Here is a 10983-nt window from a genome sequence, read left to right as displayed (position 1 = left end):
GGTTCTCGTAACTCATCTTCTCTCCTCGAGTCAATTAATTGTCATATTCCCGATGCTGCTTGTGAAAGGGTTAGTGACTGTTATTGACTTGAATTGCCATAATCTCCGGCCGCAGTCGCATAGCGATATAATCAATGGCATTTCCCCGTTTTCCATTTGTAATTTCGCTCCTTTCCCTTAGGTCATACCATCTTTAATAATTTTCGTTGGTCTCCGAGTCGCGAGAAATAACCTGTGGACCCACATCTCCCGTCTTTCGTTTCGGTCTCGCTCGAGATATAGCAGTCGAACCATCCAACCAGCACAGTTTAGCTCATCCACGTGTCCCACAGTCGCAGTCGTGCGCTGCACAGCAGAGGACTCCGTCAATTCAAGGATTCCTTGTTCAGCCGCAACTCTCCCGGTGGTGCTGTTTCCAGCGCACAGCTCAGCGCAGGAACGCGAATGTCTCATCTTGATTCAATATCGCAACGCGATGAACCTTATATAAGTTAGAAAACTCCACGGTTTCCTATTACGCGCGGAGGAGCGGCCGATACAAGTTCGTCATGCCTCTGATCGTCTCAAGAAGGGGTTCCATTTTCGAGCCGCTGTCGCCCCTTGATTACTTCTTCGAGTCCCCGCTCAAGTTTATCGCCTGTCGCGTGTACCTCTTCCTGCTGTCACTGTGTCGGCCTCCGCGACCATCAGGACCCAAACGGAAACCGCTGCGGGTGGTCTGCGTTTCCGACACACATTGCCATACGCGTCCGCTTCCCGATGGCGATCTGCTGATTCACTCGGGAGACTTGACGAATATCGGTAGCGTGGAACATATCCAAGCCCAGGTTGACTGGCTGAAGACGCTTCCGCATACGGAGAAAGTGGTGATCGCGGGTAACCATGACAGCTATTTCGATCCAGCTTCAAGAAGAACGGAAGATCAGGATAAGTCAATAAATTGGGGCGACATACATTACCTGGAGCGATCGTCGGTGAACCTCACATTTTCCACGCACGAAGGAAGAACACTCAAGATCTACGGTGCGCCGCAAATCCCTCAATGTGGTGGTACAAACTTTGCTTTCCAGCACCCGCGTCACGTCGATACGTGGTCCGATTCGGTTCCCATGGATACAGATATTCTGGTTACGCATGCCCCTCCAAAGTACCATCTTGATCTTCCAGAGGGCTTGGGCTGCAAGTTCCTTCTGAATGAGGTCTGGCGGGTAAAGCCGACTCTCCATGTGTTTGGTCATGTCCATGCCGGTCATGGTCAGGAGATTGTTTCTTGGGACGAGGGGCAGCAGCTGTATGAAAGGATTGCTGCAAAAAGAAGCAGTGGTATTTTGGCGGATATGGTTGACATCCGCGGTTGGCTTGACGCATGGAAGATTTTCTTTTACGGCATTCGGAGTCTTTGGCGATCCAGGATAAACGGTGATAGCACCGGAATGGGTTTGATGGTCAATGCGGCATTGGTGTATAGAAGTACTGGCAAGTTGGGAAATCCCATCGAGGTAGTCGAGTTATAGATTTTCTCTTTCCTTATACTCATGGCAACGTCTGTACAGGAGCCAATCCGACTGCTCGTGTATTTCAATTCTCTTTTTCCTCTTGAAAAAGTCCAAGACTCTACTTAGATTCCAAAAGTATTTTACTTTAAGAGAGCACATGCTCCTAAACGCCATACTATATCCGCTATGCAAATTGTTATGCTTTTTGCTGCAGTACTATCCGTAGCGCCTCAACCAGAAATTCCGATGAAAGTATCCAGCAGCCTTATCGCACAGAGATGCTCCCAGATTTAAAACATATGCAATGCAGAATGAAGACGATATGAGAATTTCATAAGTCATGAGCCCTCCCACACACATGCCGCAGGTGACCTAGCAACACTTTCCCTTTTTACGCATTTCTTCTCCTATGCCAGGGTCAATGCTGTCCTCGCCGATGCCAATGTTCTGTGGAAAGCCAAGCCAGGATCTCCTCTTATCGCCATGACCGACCCGGAAGCTGCCAGAACCATCATTTCCGGCAGCATCGAAATAGCCCGTGTGTCCATCGGAGCCTGGAGTCATACCTGCCTCCAGGGCCAGCTCTCTTTCGATCCTCTTGTTTCGTTGTTCGACAAGCTTGCGCGTGATGACGCGGAAGACCTCCTCGACTCCTTCACCGTCCTTAGCACTGATCTCGTGACAACAATCCCAGCCAATCTCTTGGCCCCAAATTCCCGAACTTCGCTTGCTGTCAGGGTTTTGGAACCCACCGGGCGTGCTCACAGCCACAGGAGGCGCTGTCATGAGCGAAGGGTAGAGATTCTCAGCAACATATGCAATGCATTTTTCAAATGGGACTCTGCGCAAGCCTGGGTCTTCAGAGACGACATCGCTCTTGGTGCCGACAATGTGAAGCACAACCTCATCGCCCAAGTTTCGTTTCAACTCAAGAAGCCATTTCCCCATTTCTTCAAAGCTCCGCTCATCGGTCACATCATAGCAGAGCACCGCCGCATTTGCACCACGGTAGTAGAGTTTTGAAATTGAACGAAAACGCTCTTGTCCCGCAGTATCCCAGATCTGTAATCGCACTGTCGTATCCGACGTGCTGTCTAGAACTCGTTTCGTAAGGAAAGAAGCGCCCACGGTCGATGCCGTGCTGGCAGGATGGAAAGCATTCTTCACATAGCGGTGTACGAGCGAAGTTTTACCAACACCTGTAAGCACCATAAATAAAATGTCAGCTCAGCACACGCCTTTTAGTTCCCCCTCTCCTTAATTCCTTTGTAGAAAGGGTCGCGACGATGAGACGACAGGTGAAGATTCCTTACCCTGCGAACCCAGCACCACAATCTTCGCCTCGAGACTGCTGCTCATGCTGGTGCTCTGCTCCCAAGAACTGCTTTCACAGTGGGAGAGCAGCAAAGGGCGAGTGGGAGAGGTAAGACGGAGCACCTGGGGGGGAAGGCTGGTTCAGCTCCAAGTTGGGCCGCAATAATGATACTAAGGCAAAATGTCATTTCGCTAGGACCCTCCCGCAGCCTAGTCTATCCGTCGCTCGGTGAGAAGTCAGTCAGAGAAAATACGACTGCCAAGCAGATAAACTTTATATGACCTGCTCTGACATTTTCAACTTCGGAGCGGCCTGAAGTTTGGAACCATGAAGAGTAAGTTTCGAGAGAAAGATTACTGCTACGAGGCATCCGGCGCAATGGGGGTATAACACTTGTTGCGACCTGACTGAGGAATACCTGGTCAGTGCGTCGGTATCATTAGTTACATGTCGCGTCCCATTGAGTTCAAAGTAAATATGCTGAAGAATTTGACTATTTGTACAGATTGATTACTCCTTGGGAGGAGTCTCATATAATAGGAAACAGCATACGAATTACCGACACCACAGTTGGAAGGCCATGAATGGGCCTGGACGTTGCAGCGTGCCCATTCAGGAAGTGCCGCCTACGGTTATGTCATAGTTTGGCCATCTAATCCGGCAGATTTATGACATCATTGATAAGGACCAGAGACACTGAAGATTAACGTGAGAGCCATTTTCGAAGGGTATCAGATTCACCGCCTGGTTGTTCGTTCTGCCCATCACCTTCTCACCGTGTTTTGCTTGGATTATTCCTGTTCGAGACAGAAGAATCTACTTAAAGATTAGTTAGTGGGAGCTGCCAGACGAGAGAGGGTGGCGGGGTGGGGCGGAGCGGGAAAGCCATTGCTAGCGATAGCTGTTGCAAGTTAAAAGAAGGGGACTAACTCCATTCCAGACACATCCGATCGACCGAGGTTAATTCATAAGGTGATTACCCCACCATTAGTGACCTTATAGCAAGTATCATGGATTGAGACTGGCCTGAATCTGGAGATCCTTTCGGGTCTAACGGATCAAAGGGAAGTCCATCAGTGTAGACAGTGTGCGGAACGTGACGTCGGCATTTCACACCCTTTTATCGCATGCTCTTCGCGTGGTTCAACATGCACGCATGGTCTTATATACTTTGCCGCTGTATTATAATCCACCCTGGTTGATTGGTCTTAACCGATCTCCTTGGCACGCCCCAGAGCTTCTGCCTTTCACCTGTTCCATAACATTTTGAATATTGACTCTAATCGTTTTCTGGATATTCTCATTAGAGTTTGGAGCAGCTTCTTGTTGAATGTTCGCAATTGGGTAGAAAACAGCTGAGCTGCTATTGAGCCAAAATGAATCGCCAAGGCCAAACCCAACAGCATAAGCTCCACGGTGATGAAGTGGGGAAACATAACTCTCGCGAGTCGTGTTGGGTCATTGTGCATGGACGAGCATACGATGTGACCGAGTTTCTACCTGAACATCCAGGTGGACAGAAGATCATTCTCAAGTATGCGGGAAAAGACGCCACCGAGGAGTTTGAGCCCATTCACCCGCCAGATACGCTCGACAAGTACTTGCACAAGTCTAAACACTTGGGCGAGGTGGATATGAACACTGTGCATCATGATGAAAAGCAAGCCGACCCTGAAGAGGAGGAGCGACAAAAGCGAATCGAGCGCAAGCCAATTCTCGAACAATGCTACAATTTAATGGACTTTGAAGGCGTCGCCAGGACTGTCATGAAGAAAACTGCTTGGGCTTACTACTCTAGTGGTGCCGATGACGAAATTGTAGGATCTCTAGACTTAATTATTACCGTTGAAAGGGTGATGGCACTAACGAATGCGACTCAGACTTTGCGAGAAAACCATTCGGCCTATCATAAGATCTGGTTTCGACCGCGGATATTAGTCGATGTGGAGAAGATAGACCTTTCAACGACAATGTTAGGCACAAAAGTCGACATACCATTTTATGTCACTGCAACGGCTTTGGGAAAGCTTGGCCATCCGGAAGGTGAGGTGGTGCTGACAAGAGCAGCTAAGAAGCATAACGTGGTGCAAATGATTCCAACGCTAGCAAGTTGCTCATTTGATGAAATTGTTGATGCAAGGGAGGGCGATCAAGTGCAATGGCTCCAGCTCTACGTAAGTTTTGAAGTGTCGGGGTTGATCGGAGAAAATCCACAAGGCTAATATTGAACGATTCGTAGGTGAACAAAGATCGAGATATTACCAAGCGTATTGTGCAGCATGCTGAAAAAAGAGGGTGTAAAGGGCTGTTCATCACTGTTGATGCACCACAGCTCGGGCGACGCGAGAAAGACATGCGTAGCAAATTCTCAGACGTGGGATCAAATGTTCAGAGCAGCAGTGGCGATAACGTTGATCGTTCTCAAGGCGCAGCTCGCGCCATTTCCTCCTTCATTGACCCATCCTTGAGCTGGAAGGATATCCCCTGGTTCCTCAGCATTACCAAGATGCCCATCATCCTCAAGGGTGTTCAGCGAGTTGAGGATGTTATCCGAGCCATCGAGGCTGGGGTTCACGGTGTGGTTCTCTCGAACCACGGCGGCCGTCAGCTTGATTTTGCGCGGTCCGGTATTGAGGTCTTGGCCGAAGTCATGCCAGTCCTGCGTGAGCGTGGTTGGGAGAATCGCATTGAAATCTTCGTTGATGGCGGCATTCGACGAGCGACGGATATCATTAAAGCTCTCTGCCTCGGAGCAAAGGGAGTCGGCATCGGCCGGCCATTCCTGTATGCTATGAGTGCATATGGTCTCCCGGGTGTGGATCGCGCCATGCAGCTGCTCAAAGATGAGATGGAAATGAATATGCGTCTTATTGGATGCTCTAAAATCGACGAACTTAACCCTACGTTAGTGGACACCACAGGTCTCAATGCCCATTCCACTTTGGTTCCCGCCGACACACTGGGATTAAGGGTTTATGACCCGCTAGGTTCGCCACGAGAGCAACCAATACGCTCGAAACTGTAAACTGAAGACGCGCAAGGGTATTTGGATAACGGCTGTATAACTCTATAGACGTAGGATGACTGTCGCGTACTTTGGTGTTCTCATAATAGCATAATGTATTAGAAGAAGTCATATAGCAGTGTGGAAGCAAGGTATGGTTTTGGAAGGTGCTTGCTGATTTGGCTTATCCTTCGGACAGTATCCTCTCAAGCACCTTCCTTGTTAGACCATGCGACAGGCAGTTGTTAACTTTGCTTTCTCTCCCACACGTATAAGACGTCACCAACCCATTGTTGGGAACAACAGCTTTCTCAAATGTCCACCATGTTACAAAATCAGCAAAACGAAGGATTCGTGCATATGAACTGTTTATCCACTGAAGATTTTGGCATCCTGCGAGTTGGCGAACAACCACCTGCCGCCTTATGACAATATTGACAGGTTCGTCTAGCGACTTCAGTGATCCATGCTTCTTGTCGGTTCTCCACTCGAGATAAACGAACGAACCCCGCCATGGTTAAGATCCAATCGGTCCGCAGGTAAGCCAGGGGCATTAGACGACTGATAAGGAGCTGTCGCTCATCACTAATCGAATCATAGAGCGTACAGTCCTGAACAGAACACACTACCGTTGCTGCTCCAAACAATGGAGGAGGGACGCGTGCCCTTGAAAAATCGGCGAACGCAGGGCACGAGCACTGAATATCCCTTTATTTCGGTCGGAAAGACTTTCATCATGCTTAGGGGAGATATGGGAGGTCTTGTTGTGAGATTACAGCTATACCTTTCTGAGAATGAAAGGAGTGGCTTGGATATGGAGACGTGTCGTACCGCGGCTGATAGGGCAACTCATTGGCTAGCAGGGGCTGTGTCACTCGACGAGGCTGCCGCTCGTCCAAAGCAGATATGGGACCGCTGACCGGCTTACTGGTCGTGTTATGCGCACCCTGTTCCCCTTTCTCAGCTCCCAGCATGACCCTTACTGATCAGGCAGTGTGTGTGACTTGCTAAGCTGTGTTTATTCTCGAGCTCATTGTCGTTCAACTTGGTTTATCTAAGAGGGTTCATCAGGGGAGACTCTTCGCGAGCCTTTACCGCCATGTCGGGGAAGACCGTCAAGGATGTGAAGGCATATGTCGACGAGATTGTCGACGAGTTTCGCACAGGAGCGCAATGCATGGAATCGAATCGCAGGGGCCATGACTGGCCTGAGGCAAAGATACAGGAAGCAGTTGACCTCTATGAGTCGCTGTTATATGGGCAGTCGTCAGTCCGCTCCGAATTCGAGAATCACTTTCACCGTTTTGGAAAACCGTTTCAGGCCGGTAATGGTATGCCTCACAAACGTCCGATACTCTGTCTGCCTGCTCGTTCTTTGTATTCGGGAAGATGCTAATTTGGCCACTACGTTCAATTCAGAGAGTACTCTCGCATCATTGCAGGCTACGTTGGTTGATCTACAAGCCATGACCAACTCATTACTTCGAGGATGGGTACGGGATGCCCTCAGCTTGGACTTCACAACATTATACGATACGGCAAATGTAATTCGTAGCGACACCCTAATGGCCTTGGGTCAACTCTGCCGACACTTGCGGGAAAGCCTATCGACCTCGGATGAACCACCAAGCCTCTCTTCAACAAGGTCCTCCTTTGAAAGTTTTCAAACTGCCATGCCGCCTGCGCATGAAGCACGGATCGCGAATGGTCTGTCGTTGCCTGCCAATCTTAGCACTCGACGACTGTCAATCCGGCAGAGCCCGACACGGATAGTATCCCTCTCCAGTCACCATTCCCGAGAACAACTATTTCCAAAAGACTCGGCGATTACTGTAGACTCCAAGTTTTGTCTTCCAGATGTCGCCATTGATACGTCTGACCTCACCACTCTAACAACACTGTTCCAAAAGGAAGAAGCCGAAAAACCTGCCCGACTCAATACCTTGAACCGGGGCATGTCTCGAGGTATTGGATCGATTAGAAGCCAACGGCGAGTCTCTTCTGACCGTGGAAGCGATAAAGAAAGCGTCATGAACAAAGTCCTTTCCGTTGTCGGTTTTGGCTCTGGAACAAATAGCAGCAGCGCTTCACACAGCACCAGCAACAGTAATAGCCGCAGGAACAGCGCCGGCAAACCTCATCATAATAATGACAGCATGTCTCCCGTAACCTTGGACTCCCCGGCCTCTACAACGTCCGTTCCTCGAACTACTTACTCAATTTTCCCCGCAAATATGAGCTCGCACGCCCCCGAGGTCGTCAATCCTGACATGCTGCCGCTGCGCATACCACCCACGTGGCCCTCTCCCAGCAACAATTACAGCGGCTTCTGCAAAGGCGCATGGAAACTTCGCGAAGGCCTCAAAGGCGCCATGCGTCTTCGTGAACGACCTATAGGCATGTATGCCACGTCTTATTACTGGCGATGCGACAAGTGCGTATTCGAGGGTATCGTGCATGGTCCGGACAAGCGACATGCCGCCTTTGATGAACGAGTCCGGACCGCTCATGGAATCCAATACCGTTGGGTCTTTCTTGCCAAATGCCATGTCTACAAGGGACAATACACCCCCGATCAAAGCGACTCGCTCGGCTGCATCTTTTGTTGTGCCGAGGGCCTCAGGACACCCGCTTACGGTAACGTCGAAAGTCTCTTGTTTCACATCTCTCAGAAACATCGTAATGCTGGCGATGTCTTGGGAAGGGAGTTGTTAAGTCGCATCAAGTGCATTGTTGGCCGAGTAGCTCTTCCAAAAGAGGATTTTGAGATAAATATCTTGCCTGCACAAGAGATTGCCGAGTTGGAAGCAGATAATTAGATTGATTCTCTGTTTTCTTTCTTTTCTGCTTCCTCCTCCCTCTCTTCTTTTTCTTCTGTTGTAAACTTCACTTGTTCGTCTACCCTTTTATTGATCCCCTTGTTGTTGATTTTTTCTTTGGCCATCTCTACGCCAGATCTCGTTCATCTCCGTTGGTTGGTCGTCTTGCTGCTCGTTGTTTTTTATATACCCATTTGATGCCCGCTTATTTTTTTTTAATTTTTTTCCCCCTTTCCTTTTTGTTTCAACGCAACTCCCATTACCTAACTTGGCGAACGCAATGACGATGTTATGAGCCTTTCTTTTTTTCCCTCTTTCTGATGCGCATTCGATATGAAAGTTCAGCACACAATTAGCGAATTTCTTGCGTGCATGTCACCGTCTCAGCATGTTAGCATGTCGGCATGTTCAATTGCAGCGAAGGCGGGAGTACGAAGTATGTTTTTGGTAGGAATACCAGATTCAGATAATATGTAGCAAATCAAATCAAATCAAATCAAAATAACACTTAGTTTGGTAATGTAATTTAGTGTAGATATTGAATTGAACTTGTGATGCTATGTAATACTCCGTAGTATACCGATATCAGATTCAGAACGAAGCATCGTATATGTGTGAATTGTTAAGGTGTTGTGATGTGTTGTGGTGTGGGCAATACTAAAGCAAATGACCAGTGATTGGACAGAGAATGGAAAAACGAGGATCTAGGATCTGAAATCGAAACAGACTTTGACCATTTGAAAGACGAAAGAAAAACCCGCTCAAACAACTCCAATAAAGTTACTGAGATGACATGAACATGACAGAAAAGGAAAAAATTAAGGCGCCCATATGTCTTTGTTGGGAAAACAATAAGAAGAGGAAAAAAGAGGAAGAAAATAAAGAAAGTAAGCAGGCGGGAAACAAGATGATGTCGTCACCGAGTATCAGATGAGAGAGGAGACAAAGAAGTAGTCAAGAGGTTTGAGGAGACGGTGTGAGAGATATAAAGGTGCGGGGAAAGTAGAGGAATGGATCTCTGGTTTTACATGAGGATACAGCATGAGTTTTGCTTCTTGGCCTATTTCCATAAATTAGTAAAATTTCTCCTTGTTGCTGTGTATATGGGTAGGTGTGATTGAAAATGCTACGAAGAAGTAGGAGAAAGAATGAGAACAGACGGGAAGGGAAATGAAAGGAAAACGAACGGAAAGGAATTAGGGGGAAAACAAGACATGAAAGTAATGGAAACGTAAGAACGCACCTGCGTGTAAAACATTTTACTCTGAGAACTTAGACCGTCACTCTTGGCCACCAGGCTGTCAATCTTCTCGCCACGCTCCAAAACACTTTCAATCGTCTTGTGCAGCACAATCTTTGTCTCGTCCAGCTCCTTTTGGATCTTCAGGATGCTGTCCGCCTGGTGCGGGTCCTGGTATTTCACAATGTAGTCTTTGAGTTCAGGAAAGGGAAGCTGGCAGTCGGCGGTCGTAGTAGACCATGAGGAGCGCGGGTTGCGCGAGAGGAACTCGTCGACGACCTTGGATAAAAGCTGGTGCGCTACGAGCGGTGGGTAGTCGTGGTCGCTGATAATAATGCCTGCGACGCCTTCGGACCGGCCAAATGCGTGAATGGTGTATGCTAATAAGTTGTTAGTATCGGATGCGATTGTCCCGGAAATTGTATGATGCTTGGGCTTCGGCCCCGGTGTGTTGTGAGGACAGAAAGGTAGGTATCCCGGATGGTCAAGGGATCAGGTGCCGCTTACATTGCTCTTCGACGTCCTGTCGTTGTCCGGCACCCGTTGATTCGGCGACTTTCTTACTGAAGAAAGTCATGAATTCGCTTGCACTGGACATGGAGAACAGAAATTAGTATAAATTATAAGGAGGAAGCGGTGGGTTACGGGATGCAGCTGCGATTCCGAGATCAAGGTGAGGTAACAGGGTAGAGGTCCAGAATGTCGGGAAATATACCCTCCTCTCGTGAAGCGACCGAATGTGCTGAGATCCTTTTCCGCACATAGCTCGACGGCAGGTGACGGCTTCTCATTCTTCAGAACCTGTTTGGTTTGAGGTCGCTCGTCAGTTTGTGGTCCATTATGAGTGACGCGGTGGTCTAGAGCTCGGGGAAGTGCCCCGCCACGAACTGCCTCCAAGGCAACGAGCTGATGAACATTGGGGATGACTTGAAGAGACGTACTCCGATGTAGAAGAGCTTCATGGTTGCGAATTTATTATAATCTGGATCTTTCTTAATGTAGAGAGGCGAGAGTGGCTGGTGAAAAGAGGTTTGTACAAGCTGGCTCAGGGGAAGCGGAGGTAATGGTTTCCAGATGTTTTAGATTGATAGGGTTCCACCTGAAGCGAT

General features: G+C 48.5%; 6 protein-coding genes across 6 annotated transcripts; 4 read left to right on the top strand and 2 right to left on the bottom strand.

The window, feature by feature from the left end:
• Positions 1–108: 108 nt before the first annotated feature.
• On the top strand, positions 109–1691 carry L228DRAFT_168518 (Metallo-dependent phosphatase). The gene has a single exon (XM_018329456.1). It carries the CDS (start codon positions 549–551, stop codon positions 1512–1514), a length of 966 nt encoding a protein of 321 aa, XP_018186782.1. The 5' UTR covers positions 109–548; the 3' UTR covers positions 1515–1691.
• Positions 1692–3205, bottom strand: L228DRAFT_168591 (ras-like GTP-binding protein RYL2). Its single transcript, XM_018329457.1, has 3 exons — positions 3104–3205; positions 2810–3025; positions 1692–2695 (listed from the first exon to the last, which is right to left on the bottom strand). Exons 2-3 carry the CDS (start codon positions 2853–2855, stop codon positions 1869–1871), a joined length of 873 nt encoding a protein of 290 aa, XP_018186781.1. The 5' UTR covers positions 2856–3025; positions 3104–3205; the 3' UTR covers positions 1692–1868.
• A 982-nt stretch (positions 3206–4187) lies between these two features.
• On the top strand, positions 4188–5836 carry L228DRAFT_212491 (hypothetical protein; the record flags this gene model as incomplete). The annotated part of the gene is made up of 3 exons (XM_018329947.1): positions 4188–4628; positions 4692–4985; positions 5051–5836. The coding sequence occupies 3 exons, from the start codon at positions 4188–4190 to the stop codon at positions 5834–5836; spliced, it is 1521 nt and encodes a 506-aa protein (XP_018186780.1).
• Positions 5837–6328: 492 nt separating this feature from the next.
• Positions 6329–6734, top strand: L228DRAFT_269615 (hypothetical protein; the record flags this gene model as incomplete). The annotated part of the gene is made up of 2 exons (XM_018335297.1): positions 6329–6354; positions 6416–6734. The coding sequence occupies 2 exons, from the start codon at positions 6329–6331 to the stop codon at positions 6732–6734; spliced, it is 345 nt and encodes a 114-aa protein (XP_018186779.1).
• Positions 6735–6914: 180 nt separating this feature from the next.
• Positions 6915–8634, top strand: L228DRAFT_269614 (hypothetical protein; the record flags this gene model as incomplete). Its single annotated transcript, XM_018335296.1, has 2 exons — positions 6915–7146; positions 7235–8634. 2 exons carry the CDS (start codon positions 6915–6917, stop codon positions 8632–8634), a joined length of 1632 nt encoding a protein of 543 aa, XP_018186778.1.
• Positions 8635–9162: 528 nt separating this feature from the next.
• L228DRAFT_249008 (snare-like protein) lies at positions 9163–10976 on the bottom strand. Its single transcript, XM_018332992.1, has 5 exons — positions 10816–10976; positions 10590–10675; positions 10382–10464; positions 9878–10254; positions 9163–9694 (listed from the first exon to the last, which is right to left on the bottom strand). The coding sequence occupies exons 1-5, from the start codon at positions 10834–10836 to the stop codon at positions 9659–9661; spliced, it is 603 nt and encodes a 200-aa protein (XP_018186777.1). The 5' UTR covers positions 10837–10976; the 3' UTR covers positions 9163–9658.
• Between the last annotated feature and the right edge of the window lie 7 nt (positions 10977–10983).

The sequence above is a fragment of the Xylona heveae genome (genome assembly GCF_001619985.1).
Source record: "Xylona heveae TC161 unplaced genomic scaffold L228scaffold_8, whole genome shotgun sequence".
Taxonomy (NCBI): Eukaryota; Fungi; Ascomycota; class Xylonomycetes; order Xylonales; family Xylonaceae; genus Xylona; species Xylona heveae.
This window is presented reverse-complemented; position numbering and strand designations above follow the sequence as displayed.

Coding starts and splice junctions, on each gene's coding strand:
- L228DRAFT_249008 (XM_018332992.1), bottom strand. CDS start 10,836: ATGAAGCTCTTCTACATCGGA. Junction 10,676..10,815: donor TGAAGCTCTTCTACATCGGA/GTACGTCTCTTC, acceptor CAAACCAAACAG/GTTCTGAAGAATGAGAAGCC. Junction 10,255..10,381: donor ACAGGACGTCGAAGAGCAAT/GTAAGCGGCACC, acceptor ACAACTTATTAG/CATACACCATTCACGCATTT.
- L228DRAFT_168591 (XM_018329457.1), bottom strand. CDS start 2,855: ATGAGCAGCAGTCTCGAGGCGAAGATTGTGGTGCTGGGTTCGCAGG. Junction 2,696..2,809: donor TGTGGTGCTGGGTTCGCAGG/GTAAGGAATCTT, acceptor TGGTGCTTACAG/GTGTTGGTAAAACTTCGCTC.
- L228DRAFT_168518 (XM_018329456.1), top strand. CDS start 549: ATGCCTCTGATCGTCTCAAGAAGGGGTTCCATTTTCGAGCCGCTGTCG.